The sequence below is a fragment of the Nicotiana tabacum genome, chromosome 19 (genome assembly GCF_000715075.1).
Source record: "Nicotiana tabacum cultivar K326 chromosome 19, ASM71507v2, whole genome shotgun sequence".
In the NCBI taxonomy this organism is placed as follows: Eukaryota; Viridiplantae; Streptophyta; class Magnoliopsida; order Solanales; family Solanaceae; genus Nicotiana; species Nicotiana tabacum.
Genome location: NC_134098.1, coordinates 111342503 through 111364985, shown reverse-complemented (window position 1 = coordinate 111364985; position 22483 = coordinate 111342503). Strand labels below are relative to the sequence as shown.

General features: G+C 38.8%; 1 protein-coding gene across 1 annotated transcript; it reads left to right on the top strand.

The window, feature by feature from the left end:
- Positions 1-17050: 17050 nt before the first annotated feature.
- LOC107790891 (putative membrane protein At1g16860) lies at positions 17051-21728 on the top strand. Its single transcript, XM_016612865.2, has 4 exons — positions 17051-17514; positions 18217-18372; positions 20983-21194; positions 21303-21728. Exons 1-4 carry the CDS (start codon positions 17185-17187, stop codon positions 21463-21465), a joined length of 861 nt encoding a protein of 286 aa, XP_016468351.1. The 5' UTR covers positions 17051-17184; the 3' UTR covers positions 21466-21728.
- The last annotated feature ends 755 nt before the right edge of the window (positions 21729-22483 follow it).

Here is a 22483-nt window from a genome sequence, read left to right as displayed (position 1 = left end):
TTTTCCCCGCAGCTCCTCCTACAGACGACCAAACGCCGCAGCCTTAGCCTCCGTGACCGTCAACTTTGCCTCCTTCATCGCTATCTTATACCTCTCTATGTTCGCTATCCTCTCCTCCTTGCCTGTGCTCCCTACTAACTTCATGTATGCTACCTTCTTATTAATGGGATTAGTGCATAAAATGCTGACATTATTATTTTTTATTAGAAGATTTAATGGCTGTATTTTAGGACTAAAATTTGCCGATGACATTTGTCCGTAAAGATATAAGAACGGAACCACCGTATTCCACCTCCATTAATCCGACATCCTCTTCGTCCTGAAAATAATATTAAATAGCCCGGTCAACCACTCCAAACCTGCTCTACCCACACACCTCCAAAATACCAGAATCTCGTTTGGCCCGATCGCTCTGCCCCTACTCATCTTACGCATAGCCCTCACGACCTCCTCAACCTTAATGTGTATACAATACCTAAAGTCTCAGAGCCTCTCCAAAAGCCCTATATCACCTAACACAATATCCTGGTCCCCCTCTTCATTAAGTCGATGAAAGTAAGTCTGTCATTTCTGTTTAATCTGAGCCTCCCCCGTCAATACTCTACCGTCCTCGTCCGTAATGCACCTCACTTGGTTCAGGTCCTAAGCCTTCTTCTCTCTAGTCTTAGCCAGCCGTAATAACTTTTTATCCTCTCTTTTTCCCCCAGCTCCTCCTACAGACGACCAAACGCCACAGCCTTAGCCTCCGTGACCGTCAACTTTGTCTCCTTCCTCGCTATCTTATACCTCTCTTTGTTCGCTCTCCTCTCCTCCTTGCATGTGCTCCCTACTAACTTCAGGTACGCTGCCTTCTTATTAATGGGATTAGTGCATAAAATGCTAACATTATTATTTTTTATTAGAAGATTTAATGGCTGTATTTTAGGACTAAAATTTGCCGATGACATTTGTCCGTAAAGATATAAGAATGCTTATATCAAGATATCGCTCAATTCACTCGTAGTAATTTTCTCGTTTCCGATTTTAAAATGATAGTTATTTCCAAAAAAATATTTAAAAGGTGGATGCCGCTTCACATGGGTTAATTAACTTAATTTTCTTTTGTTGCAAGTACTGTAAAAGCTTTTCAGAAGTTAATTAATTTTTCCCTACCAATGTTCCTGGATTTTTAAATAGTTGTATGATATTCCAATGCACTCAATATCCGATTGCATACCAATAAAGATTCTTAGATCAACCAATTGTATAATCAATAAACTGCAAATTTGTATAAGAATGGGACATATAATCTACTTTGTCAAAAAGCAATTTCTTCTTATATCTAATTTTATTAGGAAAAAACTGTAGACTACTCAATGTCATTGTGATATGTGTAGACACCGAAATTTTAACGGATCAAGCTCATACGAATTTTGGATTAAATCCTAAATTCAAGATACTATAAAATGACTCTTGAAATTCTAGGAGTCTATTAGGGTTGCTTAGAGACTACTCTACCAAAATCCTAACTTGGAGGCTAATCTATCATAACCCCAGATCACTCCTTTAAAAAAGGGTTATTACCTTAAAAAAATATCTCAAAAATGGAGATCATCTTGAAAATTTCATAAAATCATGGGATATTCACAAAGAAACTAAAATATGACCGAAAACTTCTTGATAATTAAAGAGTTCAAGAAAACCCACAACACCCTTTAATGGAGACATCCTTTCTTGGGAATCAAATACTTTTCAAGGAGGTCTAGATCATCTTATGTTCGAAAAACGCGATGCTCAAGCCCTTGAATCACAGAGATAATCAAGAGAGAAGAATCAAAAAAAAAAATAGAATTATATTCACCATTGATCAATAAAATTAATTTTTTCTTATTTTGTGATTGCAGTTCATTTGTAGCACTATGAAAATTTGTTGCAAACAATATGCAAAGAGTAAGAAAGATGAACTAGTTTAATATCATGATGATGATAATTACCCAATAAAAAAAATTATACATGATGATATGATGACGAGAAGTAAAGTATAGTATATTACCAACGTATATAATATATATGATAACTTGATGATCACATTATAATTCCATGAGGTACTTATACTGAACACATGCACACAAAGGACTGATCTACCATCGAATATAAAAACAAAAAATATATGTTATCATAGTATAAAGTTTTCATATTCAACTTCTTTTTCATTAACGTAAAGATTTTTGTGAGCTAATTTCATGTCACTGATATATAAAATTCTGTTAATAAACCATGTTGACAAGGTGATTTGCTCTGATGGTAAGTACCTCCACCTCCAACCAAGAGATTGTGAGTTCGAATCACCCCAAGAGCAAGGTGGGGAGTTCTTGGAGGGAAGGATACCGAGGGTCTATTGGAAACAGCGCCCCTCTACTCAAGAGTAGGGTAAGGTCTGCGTGTTGTTGTTAATAATCCATGCAATAACAAAAATGGAGAAAACATTAGTCGACCTATGTATCAGACAAATAAATGCATCACATTTATCATTATTTTTATATAATGTTTTATCATTTTATTATAATTAATGAAGTTAAAATAGAAACGAATAATTTTCAAATATTGGAGTATTTAAGTAAGACAAAATCCATGAGATTCTTTGAATCCGAAACCAAAATGTTATCTTTTTGGACTCAAAGCACAAAAATAGGTAAAAAAAAATATATGAGTACTATTTTATATATAACGCGGTTATTTATCGCGCTATACCTTAACGACACGTTTGTCCGTTAAGGTATAGCGCGGTCAATACATCCGCTATATATAAACTTTATTACTCCACCAATAATTGATCTGAATTTTACTGACCCACCAATAATTGAGAGTATAGCACATTCATAATAGGCGCTACATATATAGCGCCTATTATGCATGTGTTATACCTTCAATTATTGTACCCCGGACTGATTTTTTGCTTATTTAAGGAGTTTCAGCATTTGATAAAAATTCATTCAGGATCCTTCAAGTCTTCCGAAATATTTGGTATATTAACTTATTTTGTATTTTGTCATAATGTCCGAAGAGCGAAAAATAAGGGTTTCATTATATTCGGGGGGTGAGGTTGTGGTGGAGAATCACTCAGTACGCTGTAGTTATTCTCCACAATGTCATGTTAAGTTGCCACTTATAATGGAGTACGATAGATTGGTATCGTTATTATGTAAAAAAAAATGGGTGTGAGAAAACGTTCGGTTAATATTAAAGTAACTGGAAGATATCCGTATTTTGTTACTCCGCAAGGGGTTGCTTGTTATGCTGAGTTTAACATTGAAAACGATGAAACTCCGACAGATTTTTTGAGAACTCCGAAAGAACACCGGGAATTCCTTACGATAAATATGTTGGAAATGTACGTTAAAGCTGAAGGCGTTCGCAATATTGAGATTCCGCAAAAATAGGGATAAGCCTCAATCTTCGGGTGAGTTTTGTGGAGCAGTTTTATCCAAACAGGTTCCGTTTGAAAGAGTTTGGCCAGATCTAAACTTATCTCCACGGGCAAATGATGAGCGAGGACATAATTTCTCCCAGTTTACATAATCCACAAGCCGAGTGGTAAATTTCAATTTTCCTTTGTATTACAATTTTTTTATGTATTGTATTTGTATTAACACTCATATATTCCAAATGGGGTACCAACCAAATATGAATTTTACAAGTTATGAACCAATTGACAGTTGGAATATACCTAATTTTAGTGTGCTGGATCATAGTGGTCCATTCGGGAGTAATCATCAACAGGATAATGTGCATCATGGGATAGCAACAGATTCTGATTTGTAAGTTAAATGATAAAGTTTATATTTGATGTTTGGATGAATTTAATAAACTCATTATTTTATTGGTTGTGCAGTGAAAACGAGCAACTTGAAGGTCCTATCCTTCCTCAATTACCCGAAGACGATATATTTAATCGGGATTTGGTAGATGCACAAAGTCAGGAAGATGATAGTGATTATGACAACAATGCTGATGAGTCTGGAGATGACGCACTCTGGCGATGATGATGAACCTGATTTGATGAGGGAGCATGATGCCACCAATGAGCATGCTCCATATATGCAGTCTTCACCACCGTTATACCGAGAGTGTATGAGTACCGTGTACCGTTTCATTCAAGGGAGATTCCCTACCTTGATCAGTTGCCCAGTATGTCGGATGTGGATGCCCTCACAAGAGATCTTGACGATATTTTGACAGCAATATGGGATGAATCTAGACTAATAGTGCTGACAAAGAATATATTTTTTGCTAATAAAGCGCGCCTAAGCAGGGCGGTGTGAATGTACAATATAAAAGAGTGTCGTAAGATCGTGGTTCATGATTCATCTCCGGAAGTATACAAGGTTATTTGTCGTAGATGGTTTCAAGGTTGTACATGGATGTTGCGTGCAAGAAAGTTGAAAACAAATATGTAGATTGTGGGGAAATACATTGGCACCCACACTTATGAAATGGACACATTTAGTGGGAATCATTTTAACTTGAATATTGACCTGATTTCTCTTTTCTTGATTCCACACATTGAATCGTCCATAAGGTACAAGATTAAAGAGTATATAACATCTGTCCACCGGGTATATGGATGTACCATTATCAAAAGAAAGGCATTTCTCGGGCATAAACGTACATTTGAGATTGTTTATGGTAACTGAGATAAGTCCTTTGTCGCTCCATCCAGGTACATAGCTGCATTGAAACACTTTAACACCTGGATTGTTGTTAAATGGAAGCTTGAGCGGAATCTGAGAATACAAGAATTCATCTTCAGATATGTGCTCTAGGCATTTAAACTAGCCATTGATGGTTTTGTGCATTGTCGGCCGGTAATATCCATAGACGACATTCATGTCTATGGAAAGTATGATATTAAATTGTTGATCGTCGTTGTAGTAGATGTTAATGGAAGCATATTTCCCCTGGCATTTGCTATTTGTACCAATGAAAGCCAAGAGACGTGGACATTGTTTTTGAACCACTTGAAGGAGCACGTTGTCAGACAGCGTTCGGGTATTTGTCTAATATCTGATTGGCATGGCGGTATTTTAAGTTGTATATAGAATTTGCGTGTATGGCAAGAACCGTATGCCTACCACTGTTACTGTGTTAGGCACTTGAAGGCCAAGTTCCAGAGGGCTCATCCGAACAAGGACTTATATGATTTAATGTGAATGGCTGCAACAGATCACCAAGAGTGTAAATTCATGAGGCAAATGGTGTGGATATCATTCCAGCAGATAGTGGAGAGGTTTGTTGAAAGATCTAGAGGTGCATCGTCATTGATGGAAAGGGGTGTTGAATTTATACCACAACCAATAAAACGATTTGAGAAATTGTCACTACCCCAATTTCCCTTTGTGGGATATCGTGAAGCACCTACTCTCTAAGACTAGGTAAGCTTAAATAATACGCGGAAACATTTAATAAGAGATTAAAACTTGAACATCCCAACAATTTCATAAAAGAGTCTACCAAAACTCAACACATAAAATTCCAAAACCTGGTGAGATATAAGGTACAAGCTTTAAGTACAGTACCGAATAATCTTATATATCACTGTCTATCAAAATATAAAGAAATAAGAGAAGAACGGAATAGAAGGGGACTCTGAGGCCTGCGATCGTGGGCAGGTGTACCTTGATGTCTCCAAGAATCAACACAACACACTAATATCGGGGTTGGTAAGATGCACCTGGATCTGCACAAAGACATGTGCAGAAGCGTAGTATGAGTACACTACAACGGTACCCAGTAAGTGCCAAGCCTAACCTCAGTAGAGTAGTGACGAGGTCAGGTCAGGGCCCTACTAGAAATAATAGGAAACAAGGCAGAACATATAATAATATAATTAAATGACTGAGAAGTGAACAATGAGAAATTACAGAAAGATAACAATACAACAAATAGAGGTAAACAACATTGGCGCTCCCGAGGTACCGCCTCGTAGTCCCAAAAGTAAATACATAACAGGGGCGCTCCCAAGGTACCGCCTCGTAGTTCCAAAAGTAAATATGCAACAGGGGTACTTCCGAGGTACCGCCTCGTAGTCCCAAAAGTAAATACACAATAGGGGGTGCTCCCGAGGTACCGCCTCGTAGTCCCAAAATAAATATGCAACAAACAACAGATGAGACAATGAAATTACAACAAGGAATCCTACAGTTAAAGACTGAATACAAGATCAGGGAAGCAGAAAATCCAACTAAGCATGTTGCACAAATTTCAAGTAAGAGATAAGACACGTAGACATGCGAAATTAGGCTAAACATGATGATTACACATGCTAGAGTAACTCAGTTAAGGAATTAAAAAGGAAACTATTTAGCAAGAACCAGATTTTTAACATTTAACCTGAGTACGCGTTTGTTACCTCACGTACACGGCCTTCACATATTGCAAATACCATAACTTTACCAAACCTAAAGGGATCCCCCTCCCTCCCACAAGGTTAGATAAGTCACTTACCTCAAATCTCGCTCAATCAATCAATAAGAATACCTTTCCCTCGACTTTTAAACTCCGATCGGCTCGAATCTAGCCAAAAAAATTACATATTATAAATATAACTATAAGAAACTAATTTAAATAATAAATTAACGACTTTAGCAAAGAAATAAAAATTCGCCCCAAAAGGTCGACCCGGACCCACATCTCGAAATCGGATAAAAGTCAAAAAATACGAACACCCATTAGATATCGAGTTCAACCATACCAAAATTACACAAATCCGATACAAAAATATCTATCAAAACCTCAAAATTCGGCCTAAGGATTTTTCCACCGTTTTCCCAGATTTCTCAACCCAAACTCTTAATTAAATAAAGAAATTAATGATAGATTAATAAAAATTAATCAAAAATGAGTCAAGAATCCTTACCCAAATTATTCCTCTAAAAATCTCTCAAATATTCGCCTCAATCGGAGCTCTATATCTCAAAATACGAAGAAAATGGCAAACCCTTGATTTTAAACCTTATGTCCAGCACTTCCGCTTTTGCAAGGCCTTAGCCGCTTCTGCGGAATTTTCATCGCAGGTGTGGCCATCTTGAGCTTTTGAAATCTCTCCTCACACTCCTCGGTCCACCTGAACGGAGCACCCTTCTGGGTCAATGTGGTCATAGGTGCTGCAATAGACGAGAAACCCTCTACAAATTGGTGATAATACCCCCGCCAAGCCCAGAAAACTACGAATCTCTATAGTTGAGGACGGTCTGGTCCAACTCTACACTGCTTCAATCTTCTTAGGGTCTACCTTAATCCCCTAAATCGATACTACATGACCCAAAAATACCACTGAATCTACCCAGAATTCATACTTCAAAAATTTTGTATATAACTTATTTTCTCTCAAGGTCTGAAGCACAGTCCTCGGGTGTTGCTCATGATCCTCCCGGCTCTGGGAGTACACCAGAATATTGTCAATGAACACAATGATGAACGAGTCAAGATAGGGCTGAAATATACTGTTTATCAAGTGCATGAATGTTGTTGGGCCGTTGGTCAGCCCAAAAGATATCACTAGGAACTCGTAATGACCATATCGAGTCTTGAAAGTAGTCTTTGGTATATCTGGCTCACGAATCTTCAAATGATGATAGCCTGAACGTAAGTCGATCCTAGAGAACACTCTGGTACCCTGAAGATGATCAAATATGTCATCAATACGTGGCAATGGATACATGTTCTTCACTGTAACCTTGTTCAACTGGCGATAATTAATACACATTCGCATAGAACCATCCTTTTTCTTTACAAACAAGACATGAGCACCCCAAGGCGACACACTTGATCGAATGAAGCCCTTATCGAGCAACTCTTGCAATTGTTCCTTTAACTTCTTCAACTCTATTGGGGCCATACGATATGGTGGAATAGAAATGGGTTGTGTGCCCCGTAACAAATCAATACTAAAGTCGATATCTCTGTCGGGCGGCATGCCCGAAAGATCGGCCGAAAATATGTCTGGATAATCCCTCACTACCGGAACTGACTCGACGATATAAGTGTCAGCACTAACATCCCTCACATATGCAAGATATGCATCATACCCCTTCTCAACCATCTGTTGAGCCTTTATAAATGAGACTACCCTGCTAGGAACATAAACTAAGGTACCTCTTCACTCTAGCTACGATAAACCTAGCATAGGAAACGTCATCATCTTGGAGTAACAATAAAGGATAGCATGATAGGGAGACAATCAGTCCATGCCCAAAATAACATCGAAATCCACCATACTGAGCAATAATAAATCAGCTCTGGTCTCAAAACCACTAAAAACAATGAAACACGACCGGTACACACGGCCAATAATAATAGACTCTCCTATGGGTGTAGACACATAAACAGGAGAACTCAAAGAATCACGGGATACACCCAAATACGGAGCAAAATAAAATGACACATAGGAATAAGTGGAGCTTGGATCAAATATAATTAATGCATCTCTATGACAGATCGGAACAATACATATGATGACAAAATTGGATGCAACTGCCTAGTGCTGTAACTATAGCATGAGGACCAGCTGGAGCACGCGGTGCTTGAGTGGTCGGTGGAGGTGCACCCCTCCTAAGTCTGGGGCAATCCCTCAACACATGACGAGTGTCCCCACACTCAAAATAAGCTCTCGAAAGACATGGCTATTGTGGCTAGCTCGGGCCTGTTCGACTGGACTAACCGCTGAAAACACCCCATGCAGGAGGTGAACTAGATAATGGTGATGCATAATAAGGAGCCTAGGGCCTAGGAGTAGCCGGAGTACCGCTGGCAGCTGAAAGTGTTGAATGAACAGATGGACCCACATAGCCCCTACCTTAACGAGTTGTAGCTGGGGCACGAGTACCACTATATGTGCCAGACTCTCGTGACCTCTTGGCCTCCCTCTCCTCTCTTTCTCGAGTTAACATACACTCTGATATCCTAGCAATGCCCACTACCTGCTGGTATGCGATGTACATCTCCAACTCTCGGGCCATGCTAAATCTGATATTGGGGTTGAGCCCCTCAATAAATCGACGAACCCGCTCCCGAACAGTAGCAATCAAGGCTGGTGCATGCCTAGCCAAATCACTAAATCGGACAGCATACTCTGACACGGTCATAGAACCCTGGCGCAACTTCTCAAACTCTGTGCGTCATGCATCTCTGAGACTCTCAGGGACATACTCCTTCAAGAACATATTTGAGAATTGAGTCCGAGTGAGTGAAGTTGCCTTGGCCGAACTACCTAACCTGTATGCTCGCCACCACTGATAGGTCGATCCTCTAAGCTGGAACGTAGTGAAAGAAACCCTACTAGACTCCGCAATACACACAATACGGAAGATACGGTGTCACTTCTCAAGAAAACCCTGGGAATCCTCTGATGCTAAGCCACTGAAAGTAGGAGGGTGGTACTTCTTGTACCTCTCGAGCCTGAGTTGTGCCCCTCATAAACTGATGTCCTAACCACGGGCTCAACTAGAGTTACCGGCTGCATCGATATGACCTCTGGAACCTGATCGACCTGGACCCACTGCTCTGGGGAATGGGCGGCGGGAGTCTGTCCTTCTCCCCCGTCCTGAGATGTGGCAGGAGCAAGTGGTATCAATCCTGCCTAAGCCAAGGTGCTGAACATACTCAGAAACTAGGGAAGAGTCTCCTGGAGGGCTGGTGCAGTAACAGGCGTCTCAGGTGCCTGCCCTCCAAATGGAGCTACTGGTGGCTCCTCTGTAGCAGCTCGTGCAGTTGCTCTGGCTGCACCACATGGACATCCTCGGCCTCTACCCCGGCCCCGGCCTCTCGCGGCTCTAGCAGGGAACGCGGGTGTCTAGTCATCTGATCCAGCTGTACGTGTCATCACCATCTGTGAGAGAATAGAAAGACAGAAATTTAGAATCCGAAGTCGAAAATTTCGCACGATAAGGAATCAAATAAGTGAAGATTTTCCTAACAGTTTCATAACCTCCCGAAGATAATCACAGACGTCTCCGTACCGATCTGCGAGACTCTACTAAACCTGTTTGTGACTCATAACACCTATGAACCGAGTGCTCTAATACCAACTTGTCACGATCCCAATTTTCCTTCATGGGATATCGTGACGGTACCTAGTCTCTAAGACTAGGTAATCCTAAACAATACGCGGAAATATTTAATAAGAGATTAAAACTTGAACACCCCAACCATTTCATAAAAAGAGTCTACAAAACTCAATACATAAACTCCAAAACCTGGTGAGATATAAGTCACAAGCTTTAAGTACAGTACAAAATAATCCTATACATCATTATCTATCAAAATATAAAGAAATAAGAGAAGAACGGAATAGAAGGGGACTCCGAGGCCTGCCGTCGCGGGCAGGTGTACCTTGAAGTTTCCAAGTAGCAACACAGCTCACTAATATCGGGGCTGGTAAGATGCACCTAGATCTGCATAAAGACATGTGCATAAGCGTAGTACGAGTATACCACAACGGTACATAGTAAGTGCCAAGCCTAACCTCAGTAGAATAGTGACGAGGTCAGGTCAGGGCCCTACTGAAAATAATAGAAAACAAGGCAAAACATATAATAATATAATTACACAACAGGGGTACTACCGAGGTACCGCCTTGTAGTCCCAAAATAAATATGCAACATATAACCGATGGGACAATGAAATTACAGCAAGAAATCCTACAGTTAAAGACTGAATACAAGATCAAGGAAACCGGAAATCCAACTAAGCATGTTGCACAAATTGCAGGTAAGAGATAAGATACATAGACATGCGACATTAGGCTAAACATGATGACTACACATGCTAGAGTAACTCAGTTAAGGAATTAAAAAGGAAACTACTTAGCAAAAACCAAATTTTCAACATTTAACCTGAGTACGCACTCGTCACCTCATGTACACGCCCTTCACGTATTCCAAATATCATAACAATACCAAACCTAAGGGGAGTTTCCCTACATACAAAGTTAGACAAGTCACTTACCTCAAATATCGCTCAATCAATCAATAAGAATGCCTTTCTCTCGACTTTCCAACTCCGATCAACTCGAATCTAGCCAAAACAATTACATACTATAAATATAACTATAAGAAACTAATTTAAATAATAAATCTACGAGTTTAGAAAAGAATTAAAAAAAATCGCCCAAAAAAGTCGACATGGGCCCACACCTCGGAATCGGGTAAAAGTTACAAAATACGAATACCCATTCGATATCGAGTTCACCCATACCAAAGTTACCCAAATCCGATACAAAAATCTCTATCAAAACCTCAAAATTCAGCCTAAGGATTTGTTCACCTTTTTTCCAAATTTCTCAATCCTAATCCTTAATTAAATGAAGAAATTAATGATAGATTAGCAGAAATGAATCAAAAATGAGTCAAGAATCCTTACCCAAATACTTCCTCTGAAAATCTCTCTAACTTTCGCCTCAATCCGAGCTCTATATCTCAAAATATGAAAAAAACAAAATGGCAAACCCTCAATTTTAAGCCTTCTGTCCAGCACTTCTGTTTTTGCGAGGCCTTAGCCGCATCTGCAGCTCCGCACCTGCGGAATTTCCATCACAGGTGCGGCCATCACTTAGGCTATGAAAACTCTCTTCTGCGGCACCCTAAGCGCACTTGCGCTTGCTCTTCTACGAAGGGACAACCATATATGTGCTTCCGCTTCTGCGAAAGGTCTTCGCTTCTACGATCACCGGGCCTTCCAGGCCTTTCCGCTTATGCGCTTCCCCAATCGCATGTGCGATTCTGCTTTTGCAAAACTCTGACCTCATCTGCGGTCCTAGATGGGTAGGCCACAAACTGCTTATGTGGCTCGATGGCCGGTTCTGCGGTGCCGCATCTGCGGCCTAATGTGCGCAGGTGCGATTGCACCAGACATTGCCAAGCTTCAGCAATGCACCAAGTCCAATTTTGTTCTGGATTCAAATCTGAATCACACCCGGGGCTCCCGGGGCCCGTACAAATATACCAACAAGTCCTAAAACATCATACGGACTTAGTCGAGCCTTTAAATCATATCAAACAACGCTAAAAATACGAATTGCATATCGATTCGAGCCTAATGAACTTTAGAACTTCTAACTTCTATATCTGATGCCGAAACTTATGAAATCAAGTCCGATTGACCTCAAATTTTGCACATATGTCACAATTAACATTACAGACCTACTCAAACTTCCGAAATCGGAATCCGGCCTCGATATCAAAAGTCCACTCTCGGTCAAACTTTTTAAAAATCATCCAATTTTCCAACTTTCGCCAATCAATGCCGAAATGACCTACGGACCTCCAAATCATCATTCAGACATGCTTCGAAGACCAAAACCACCCTATAGAGCTATTGAAACTGTTAAAACCTCATTATGAAGTCGTCTTTACATAAATCAAACTATAGTAAATTATTATGACTTAAACTTCAATTTTAGGGACTACATGTCCCGATTCACTCCGAAACCAAAAACCAAACCTTCCGGCAAGTCACGTAACCACGGAACGAAATAGAGGAGGCAATAAATAGGGGTTCGAGGCTAATTCTCTCAAAATAACTAGTCAGGTCATTACAGAAATATAAGAAGCAAGCACAGTGGCATACACTTTTACAGTATTGCAGCGAGCGAAATATTTTTGAAGTTTGCACTGGTCTGCATAACAACCGCGTGAATAATACACACAACATCAATAAATCCAGAATATTATGCTCTTGTGGAAAATGATCAATCTATCACTTTCCATGCTCACATGCCATGAAGTGCTTTCAACATACAGGTTTCGCAGCAACGAGGTACGTTGATAAAGAATATAGTGTTGGTGCATACGTAAACACCTATAGTGGTCAGTTGCAGCCAGTGGGTGCTGAGCATTATTGGCTGCCGGAAACATTTAAAATGATGTGTAACATGAATTATGTGCGTCAATGGCAAGTGCAAAAAAGAACGCGGATACGAAACCAGATGGATGTTGGTGATACCGTTTATGCGCGTTAATGTGGCATGTGTTCCCAATCAGGACACGACCGTCATAAATGTCCTTCAGATGGTTTGGGAAGCGGTGGTAATTCAGCTCTAGGCGGCAGTTCATCCAATGTGCCAAATTATCAGGGATAAACGTAGTGTTTTATTGGAGTATTTTTATTGTACAAAATTTCTGTAAATGACTAGTTTGCAAAATTTCAGAAAAAAAAATTATGTTTCCAATAGGATTAAATCTACTTGATATTTAGCATTAAAGATTCAATACAACAATTTAAAATATACCTCAAGAAATAAATAACAATTTTCATTCGCCATTATCGTCATTGTCTAGCACTATTTCATTGTCACTGTCTTCATCTTCTTTGTCAACATCTTGTACGCATCCTTTCAGACCGAGGGCATCATAATCTAGGCCCCAGTTGACACACATTTATCGTATTTCATTGCTTTCATCAATAGTACCACTTGCTTGATTTCTAGAACAGTATGGGACTCCTACGTCCAACGTCTGTGGTAGAAACCTAGTTAGTCCCTCCCACTCGACAATTGTTGGGAAAACAGGATGATCAATGTCTCTATGAAATTTTTCATTTTTCTCGGGCACGTCTCAATATAAGCATCCATCCTCTCGGGCACGTCTGAATGTGTCAGCAGCAAGATCAATAACCCGACGGCCAAACATGTGCAAAGTTGTCGCTCCCTCGCATGTATATTGTAGCAACTTCAGTCCCAATTGTAGAACTGGTGTAAGCCAGTAGCCTGCATAACATATAAAATATTAATTACGGAACGATAATGTAACGTTATAAGTAAGTATAACAAATAACATACCAGTGCCTCATCCTCCCATCGTATGGAATATACCAACCACCAGCGCGTTGAACGGGATTCCTGACGAGAAGTCGGGTAACGCTGTGATACAACCCATGTACTCATGCTCGCCTTCCATACGGTCAGGTGGTGGGTATGGCAGAATCAGGCCATACCTCTGGTCCCAAACCTCAATCTGGGCCTCTAACCAGTCCAAGTATGTCTGGTCAACCTTGCAACGATCATCCCCCTGGTAATGTGTCCTGTGCCAAGTGGTCGAAATAGGTATAAGCTGCGTGCGACCAAACTGGCGAAGGACTCATTTGGTGGCATGATGCTCGATTATATCTAGTCATATCAGTAGGACGGAAGAGCTTCACATAGCTCGATCGCGTGAGCAATTATCTAGCAATCCAGCTATGAGCACGTCGCCTTCTCCATATGAACTATTTATTAAACATAATAATCGTGAGTAAACGTAACACATATTAAGCCAGGCCAAGTAAGCTTAAGTATATATGTACATGCGTACCTTCAAGTAAATCCAACAAATCCCTGTAATAAGGGAGATGACATCGAGCCTCGACTTTACGGGCGTAGCCTCTCCTATCAACCCACCTCTAAGCTAAAGGGAGAAACGGTGGAGTTGGTGCATCCGGAGCAATCAGTGGCAGAGGTGGCTAGAACTGCAGGAATCGCTCCCAGGCCCAAACCTAATATAGATTGTGGACGTAAAATTTAAGGTATTTTTTATTATGTATGTTATAATCATGAAAAGAATTGATTATGTTTTTACCTGCAGTAGCGGTAAAAATCCGGCAATGTCTCTCTGGGTACCGATGCACGCCCGACACATCTGCCTATGCAGGTAAGCTAGAACAGATGCATATGCACTCCAGATGATGTAGAAATCGCAAGTTGACTAGGTTTCCCGAAGTGTTCGGGAACAGTATGCCACAAAACATCAGCATCAGCAATAATCTCGTGTCCGGTCGATATCCTCTGGCAGTGAATCATCAGTAATCTCCGCGTGCATCGCTACCATATGCTGCCGAACGGGAGTCAACTGCAATCGACTGGCCCCATTCCATGCAGTCGGCTCCGCTGGCTGGAAACCAATGAGCCGCTGCAACATATGAAGGTAATCCATTCCCGTATAGTCTCTAAGAGCATGCAGGTAACTACATGTATACCATCAACAGGCAGCCCGAAAAGAACCTCCACGTCCTCAAGCGTGATAGTAGCCTTGCCGTTGGGTAGATGAAACGTGTGCGTCTCCGGTCGCCACCGCTCTATCATAGTCGTGATCAACGCCTAATCGAACTGCAACCAGCCGATCTCTATGATCCTGTAGAAACTCGTACCCTGAAGACATCTAACTATACGAGAATGCAATGGGTGGTCTCTAATGAACTCCCACATATCGTCTATACGTTTGGGGTGGAATGTCTGGGACAGACACTGCCCATCCCAGATGTGTGAAGACCTATGGTTGCCCTGTAGCAATAGTAGCTCTCGAGATGCAGGTCCGGGATGCACAGGGGGAACCTCCATAACGATGTCTATAAATTGAACAATATTAATTAAAATATTTTTTTGTTTAATTGTTTAACATCTTTAAATATATTGCAATGTCTTTTATATTAATATTTTATAGATAATTTTTTATACTATTACTTAGGTTGATACATTTTCTATATTATTATTTTACATGTTAGTTTCTTATATTATTTTATATGTTTGCTTCTTACTCGACTATTTCTAGGTATAATAGAATTAAATAATTAATTTTTATAACTATACATGATATAATTAATAAGTATTCATATAAAAATACTTTATTTGACAGATTTTCTATATTGTTATTTTTTATGTTATTTTCTTACATTTGTTGACTAAAATTAGAGAGGGTTTGTGTTTGAACTATCATCTTTTTTAAAGATATTTTGGGGTTAACAGAGAATTAAATATTTAATTTCAATAACTAAAAAGATAATTAAGTAATTATTCATATAACAAATATTTAGGTTGATAAATTTTCTATACTAATATTTCATATGTTAGTTTCCAATATTTTTCTATTAAAATTATGCATGGTTTTGTTTGAACTATCATCCTTTTAAAGTTATTTTTGAATTATAACAGAATTATATATTAAAATTTCATAAGTAATCAAGATATATTCAATAATTAATCATATACAAAATACTACAAACTTAATAGTAAATAATATTAAATTTACTTCATTCATAACGATTTGTTTGTTAACTATCATATTTTGCCCAAATTTTTGGGCAACTGATTATTTTATGATTCCTATCTAATATTTGATAATTATATACTGATACATTAAATCCATAATTGAGTACGCAATGAGAGTTTGTTAAAGAGAGCACGTAGTTTTTATTCTACTCAACGGAATCTTAAAGAGCACTAAAGTAACACTATTCTAAATGGCCACGAACAAAGTCAACTACCATAAGCTAAAATTTATTATCAGTTTTATTATGCTAAATGGCACTACATAACAATTAAGGGCACAACATAATACTAAATGGCACTAAACAACAATAAAGTCGCATATTAATATACGTACAACAATCAAATCACATATAACAATAATTATTCATAAAATAATATCTTTTTACTAATTTTTTAGCACATAAATAAACTAATCCGGATAAAAAATAAAAAATTAATTAAATCACAAAACGATCGCAAAAAAACATAGACCACCGTAAAAAATAACTAATAAGCATTTTATATACATGAGTTTTACCAAAAAGTAAGTCGGAATACCTTAATTTAAAGTTTTTTGAAATATGAAAAATTGATGATTTGGGAGCCGAAACGAGCAATAGACGAGATGGGAGTCGAAACGAGCAATAGACAAGATTCACTACACGACAACGTCTTGGATCCGGTGTTAGCTTGATTTTTTTGGGACGAGTGGGCTCAAATGGAGGAGGGGATCGTTTTTTGCTTTTCTGCTTTTGTCTGGTCGGGGAAGGAGACGAGCCCGTTTTTTCATATAGGTATAGTGCATATATAGGAGGCGCTATAGTTTCCGCCAATTTAAAGTTCAAATTTAGCTAATGTATTGACCGCGCTATATCTTAACGGACAAACGTACCGTTTAGGTATAACGCGCTAAATAACCGCATTATATTTAAAATGATATTGACATATTTTGTTTTCACCTATTTTGTGATTTGAGTCTAGAAAGACACCATTTTTGTTCGTGACTCAGATTCTTTACCCAAGGGGTGGGACTGGGAAGTGACAACCAAAAAGAAAAGGACAGCTGAACCCTCTGCTCTGCTTAACACCTTTTTTAACCATTTCCCATTTCTTCACATTACCAAATTAGCAGAATAGCAAAAAGGAGAGGGATGAACCACAACAACCTCTCCCATTCCCACTCCAATTCAAATGTAGCTCAAAACTCCCATTGCTTCAAACTTCCTCTTCCCCCACTTGCTTTATACGTAGTGCTCTCCCTTTTCTTGTTTGGGCTTGCCGTCTCTCTTTTCATCCTTGTTGTGGTTCACAACCCTCTCTTCTTTCTTGTTTTCCTCTTCCTTTTTGCTCTCATTGCTGCTTTTCTTCTCTGGAACTCTTTCTCTTTCCGCAACAACCGTACCATTCTTCAGTACCTTCGTTCTTTTCCAGATTCTAACCTCAGCATTGCAAGCCACGGTCAGCTCGTCAAGATTACTGGGGTAAGCTTCTTTTGTACCCATTTCAATCTGGGTTCTTTTTATTTATAAATATTTCTTGGCATTATCTGTGTTTTTTATTTGAAGGGTGTTTTGTTTTTTCTTTCTTTCAAGTAACTATTTCTTGTATTGAGCAATGACTAATGGTAACAAAGCTTTCAACTTTCTAAATGCTGTCCCAGTGCCTATGCGTGTGCGTTGCTGATTGCTAAATTTGGAAGTAATTCTTGATTTTTGCAATACTCCTGATTTTATAGGAGTTTGCTTGTTGAAAATATCAAGTAACTTCTACCCCGTATAATGCAAGAAAAGATTGATATGCATTTACTTCCTTGTGATGGATATCCTAACTTGAAGAGTTGGGTCCCAAAAATATCTGAAGCAAAAAAAAATAAAAATTCATATACATTTGAATTATTTTCTTCTCTTGTTAGGGTGATTTTTGGTGATGAACTGATTAATATAAGCGTAGTTAGAGTTATAGTCTACTGGAAAGTAAGATGACAATCTTGCACAGAGCTTTACTATGTGCATTATAACATATTTGACTAAAAGATCATTACTTGTTCAGTCAGTCTATATATTTATGAGCTTGTTGTGTTTATTTGGATTGATTGCCCCATAATTCCTTTCCCTTCCCTTCTCTGCATTTTTATTATTGCTTCAGACATCAGTAGATACCTTGTTCCTCTTTGATGATTTCAGCATGTCTCCTGCGGGAATGTATCTTTGGAGTCTTCTTATGAGAAGGTTGGACGATGTGTTTATACATCCACCTTGTTGTTTGAATGTGGAGAACTTGGCCTGAAACCTGTGGATGTAAAAGAATCATGTTTCGGATGGAGGCTTGCTTATTCTGAGGTATGAAACATTGCTCGTGTAATACTAAAGTATTCCACCTTTCTACCTGTTGGCGATGATGTTAATCATAGAATGAAATTCAATGTATCATGTTTTCTCTTTCGATTTGTCACAAAAGAATCCTGGCTATTCTTGGGTGACGTTCTTTTCTTCTTGGCTACAAGCTGTCTATTGATAATGCTGACAGTTTGGCGATTCTCTGATAGAAAGTTCAACATGAGCAATGACAAACATTTTCTAATTCAAGTTTTGTTACAATTCTGATGAACAAGATCTCACTGTCTATTTCTTGACTTTAACTTTGCTTCTTCGCCTCATTTTGAAACATGTTTCTTTCCTTTCAATGTAATGTTTTGACTATATATAAAAGATAGTTTCGCCCTTCACTTCCGCTATATTTCCTCGCTAGAGAATCATCTTTTCAAATGTAGGATTGTCAGCTGTCTATTTGATTTCAAATGTCAGCACAAAGTGTTTGGATAAACCATACTTCATGCAGAAACCTCAGTGTTTAGGTGCCACAAGCTACGTTAAGACAACGTGAGCAAAAATAGTGAATTGAGGTCAACCCATTTGTTAAATTAAAAAGATTCCAGTAGCAGAAGTCTAGTTAGAGCCATGAACCTATAAGTATCTAAATAACTAGCTTCACTAAAATCTCGTCAGATTAAAATGAATACTCACAACTACGAGGAAGAACAAAGAAACAGAGATTCACATCCTTAATAGGTTAGAAGCATGATCAAGTTTCTACCAACACTGCCTAATCCGAAGATGTAAAAAAGCACAGTAATAAGTTTCAGCAGGCAACATTGTCCAAGTTAGAACAATAACGTTGACGGTCTTAATGGTAGGCCTCCTGTAAAACTTTTCATTGCTCATCTTCCAATTAAAGGCATATGAGATTAAGATATTTGTCTAAAAATTGATCCATCTCCTCACCTTCTCCTCATCAAACCCACATAACACCTAAGAACTACCCAAATTGCTTAATCATCTTCCATTCCATATAGAAGAGTATACGGGTAACATTTTCTTCCACTTTCATCATCGTCCGTAATGCTTTTTATGTTGAATCTCCATCATCTGATTCTAACCCCTTCAGATTAGTTGTTGCTATATTACTTTTTTGAATATCTTCAGTCCCACACTCTCTTCAAGGTTAGTCTCCTTGTCCTAGCAGCATGCTCTCCATCTACAATGAACATACCTCCCGAACTAGAAATTGTCGCATTTCCCTGTTAATACCTCTTTTTTAAATTATTAAGTCAAGGAAGCTCTTTCACCGTGTCATCATGTTTTTGCTGCTAGTTTTTTTCTAGAGGTGGATGTGATATATGTCTGTCGACAAGGATGGGATAATTAAAAAAAGAAAATAGACGAGAGAATCATTGTCTGAAAATGGATGTTTAAGGTTTTATAGGTTACACTGAAACCTACAAAAGTGTTTCTTTTTAGCAAAGCATATCTAGAATCTGAATTTTATAAGAGAGTAGGATCATGTCGGTAAATCTTGTGGGGAAAGAAAAGTTGAGACGCCGATCAACATTAATCTAAATATTGTACCTTTTTTTTATTTTTATATAAGGTAAAGTATAGTGCAAACATTGTACCTAGAGCAAACTCAATCTAGATTAACTTTGGTCCGGAGTATGGCGCTTACCCTGTTTACCCTGTTCACTTTTTTGCCGAAACATGAATCAAATGTAAGTTAATCCAATTAACCTAGATAGTATTTTTATAATTTGTATGAAACTTGTAGCACCCTCAGTTTAAGTGGGTGGCCTATTGACTGAAGTGCTGGAGTCACAAATTTGAAGTCCAAGGTTCGAATCTTAGTAGAGTCAATGCTAGGTGAATTCTTTTAATTTGTCAAGGCTTGGCGGCTATAGTTACTTGGTGCATGTGCTAGTGGGAGCTAGCAGGCACCGATGGATTAGTCTAGTTGCGTACAAGCTAGTCCCGACACCAAAATATATCACATAATATGCACATATATATGCACCACACACGCCCAAATATATATAAGTACAGACAAGCATACACTCACAGGTACATACGTGCGTGTGCATACACATACAGGAGCATCTTTCATTCCACTGTAAGTATATCCCGTCCTAGGTCACCAGACGCCAGTTATATGATGATTAAACATAGAAAGAGAGTGTGATGTAATCATAATTGAGGTGCTTATATGCACTAGTCTCGTAGTAAAAGACCCAAGTGGCCTGTTTTACACTTAGCAAGTATATTTACTTGGCACCACGAAGTACATTAGGGTCTATTTCAGGGTGTGCTCGAATCAGATTAAAGGAGTTTTATCTTGCCAAGAAGGGTAGAGTAGGACGAAGATTGAAAGAGACCGAATCATCATTGCATGTCTAAATCCTAGTTTCTATTTGAATGATGCTATTATGGTCTATGGATGTCAGATGTCTCAAACTTGGCTAAACATTGTCCCTTTTGTATGAACATTATATACTGCAGTAACTACACTACAGAGATACCGTCCAAAGCAATATAAAAAGCACCCTATTCGGATTGTGTTATTTTGTGCCTTCACTTGAGTTCAATACAGAGTTAATTAACAGGACGAGTTTCTCCTGGCAGAGATTCTCAACTGACTTCTACATAACTGACAAGAACTCTGGTATTAGAGCTTTTGTCAAGGCTGGACCCGACTCCAGAGTTATCCCGCTGATCATAGAGAGCAGACTGGTTACAACAACCAAAAACTGTAAGGTATTGGCTTCTCATTTGAGAAAATGGTTAAGGGACAGGAATCTTTCATCTGAAGCTCGTTTACTGCGTCTAGAAGAAGGGTAAGATATGCTTTTGCCTCGTCTTTTCTCTGTTTGCTTTTTTCTCCAATTTGTTGCTAGACATGTTTCGGGAAACTAATAACCCGAAATTCTTTGGATTTTTGGTAGATACATAAAGGAAGGTAGCTCGCTTAGTGTATTTGGGATTTTGCAAAGGAGCAGCGATACCATGGTGGTTACTCCGCCGGAGGAGCTCATTTCTACTAGCTGTCTATGGCAAAAGATGCTTCTCCCTGTTGATGTTGATGGGCTGATCCTTGGAATCCCATAGTCCTCTGATTTTGCAACCAATTCTTACTTTTAGACACGCAATAGAGGAGATATTGGTGACAAACCTTTGCAAAAACACTAACAATGCTGCATCACATTTTGGTTGTTTCCATTCGCGTGTACAGCAACTTGCCTAAAGGAAGGCTTGTTTTTGGCTCAGAAATTCAGGAGTTAGTGCTACTGTCGTTTTCAGATATTGTTCACCAAGTACATGTGAATTATCCTGTTAGACCTTGGCCCTGGTTACATTGCAAGTGTTTGATATTTGCTGTTGTCCTTGCTTTCAGTATGTGCTATGGTCAATTGAGCAACAAAAGGTCAAAAATTAATCCCCATTTCTAACAGTTTATGTACATCTTTTCCCTTGGCAAAATCAAAGGGAAGTTCTGGAGCCATTTTGCACTTTCAAGAAGCCGAAGCTCCATCGGCAACGTTCTGTATACCAATCTCATCAAGTATGACGAGTGGAGCTCGGATGCATTAGGATGCCAAGCTAACTCACGCTCACATTCGCCTGGCCCTCTTTATCTTGGGTTAGGCATGTTCCTTTCGACCAGGCCTAGAGCTTGACTCCATTTCAGAGCACCACTCAACTAAAGTTGACCCAATTCATTATTTGATAGTCGATTAATTAATTTAAAAACTAAATATAGAAGAAATAGTACTCTCCTTCCAACTTACGTGACAATTTGATTCGACACGCAAGTTTAAAATGCAATAAAAAGACTTCTAAATTTGTTAATCTTAAACATGCCTTAACAATGTGTAACAATACTATTTGTTTAAACTACTCCAAAATTAAAATGTGTTTCTATTTGATATGGACTACGGAAATAGAGATAACATAACACCCGCAGGATAACATGAAATGAATTAATAAGAAAATAGCGATAACACAAAACTCACGGTGACCAACTTCGCTAGACTCTCAAGGCTGTTAAATCGGTATCTAAGCCAACATAACATTCGTAATATGACCCAGATATGAAAATGTCAAAAACTAAAAACTTCGACACGTG

What these genes read in the sequence shown, in the direction of transcription:
- LOC107790891 (XM_016612865.2), top strand. Translation starts at nt 17,185, where the DNA reads ATGAACCACAACAACCTCTCCCATTCCCACTCCAATTCAAATGTAGCT. An exon ending in AGCTCGTCAAGATTACTGGG is followed by an intron (nt 17,515 to 18,216) that starts GTAAGCTTCTTT and finishes TGATGATTTCAG; the next exon opens with CATGTCTCCTGCGGGAATGT. An exon ending in GGAGGCTTGCTTATTCTGAG is followed by an intron (nt 18,373 to 20,982) that starts GTATGAAACATT and finishes TTCTCCTGGCAG; the next exon opens with AGATTCTCAACTGACTTCTA.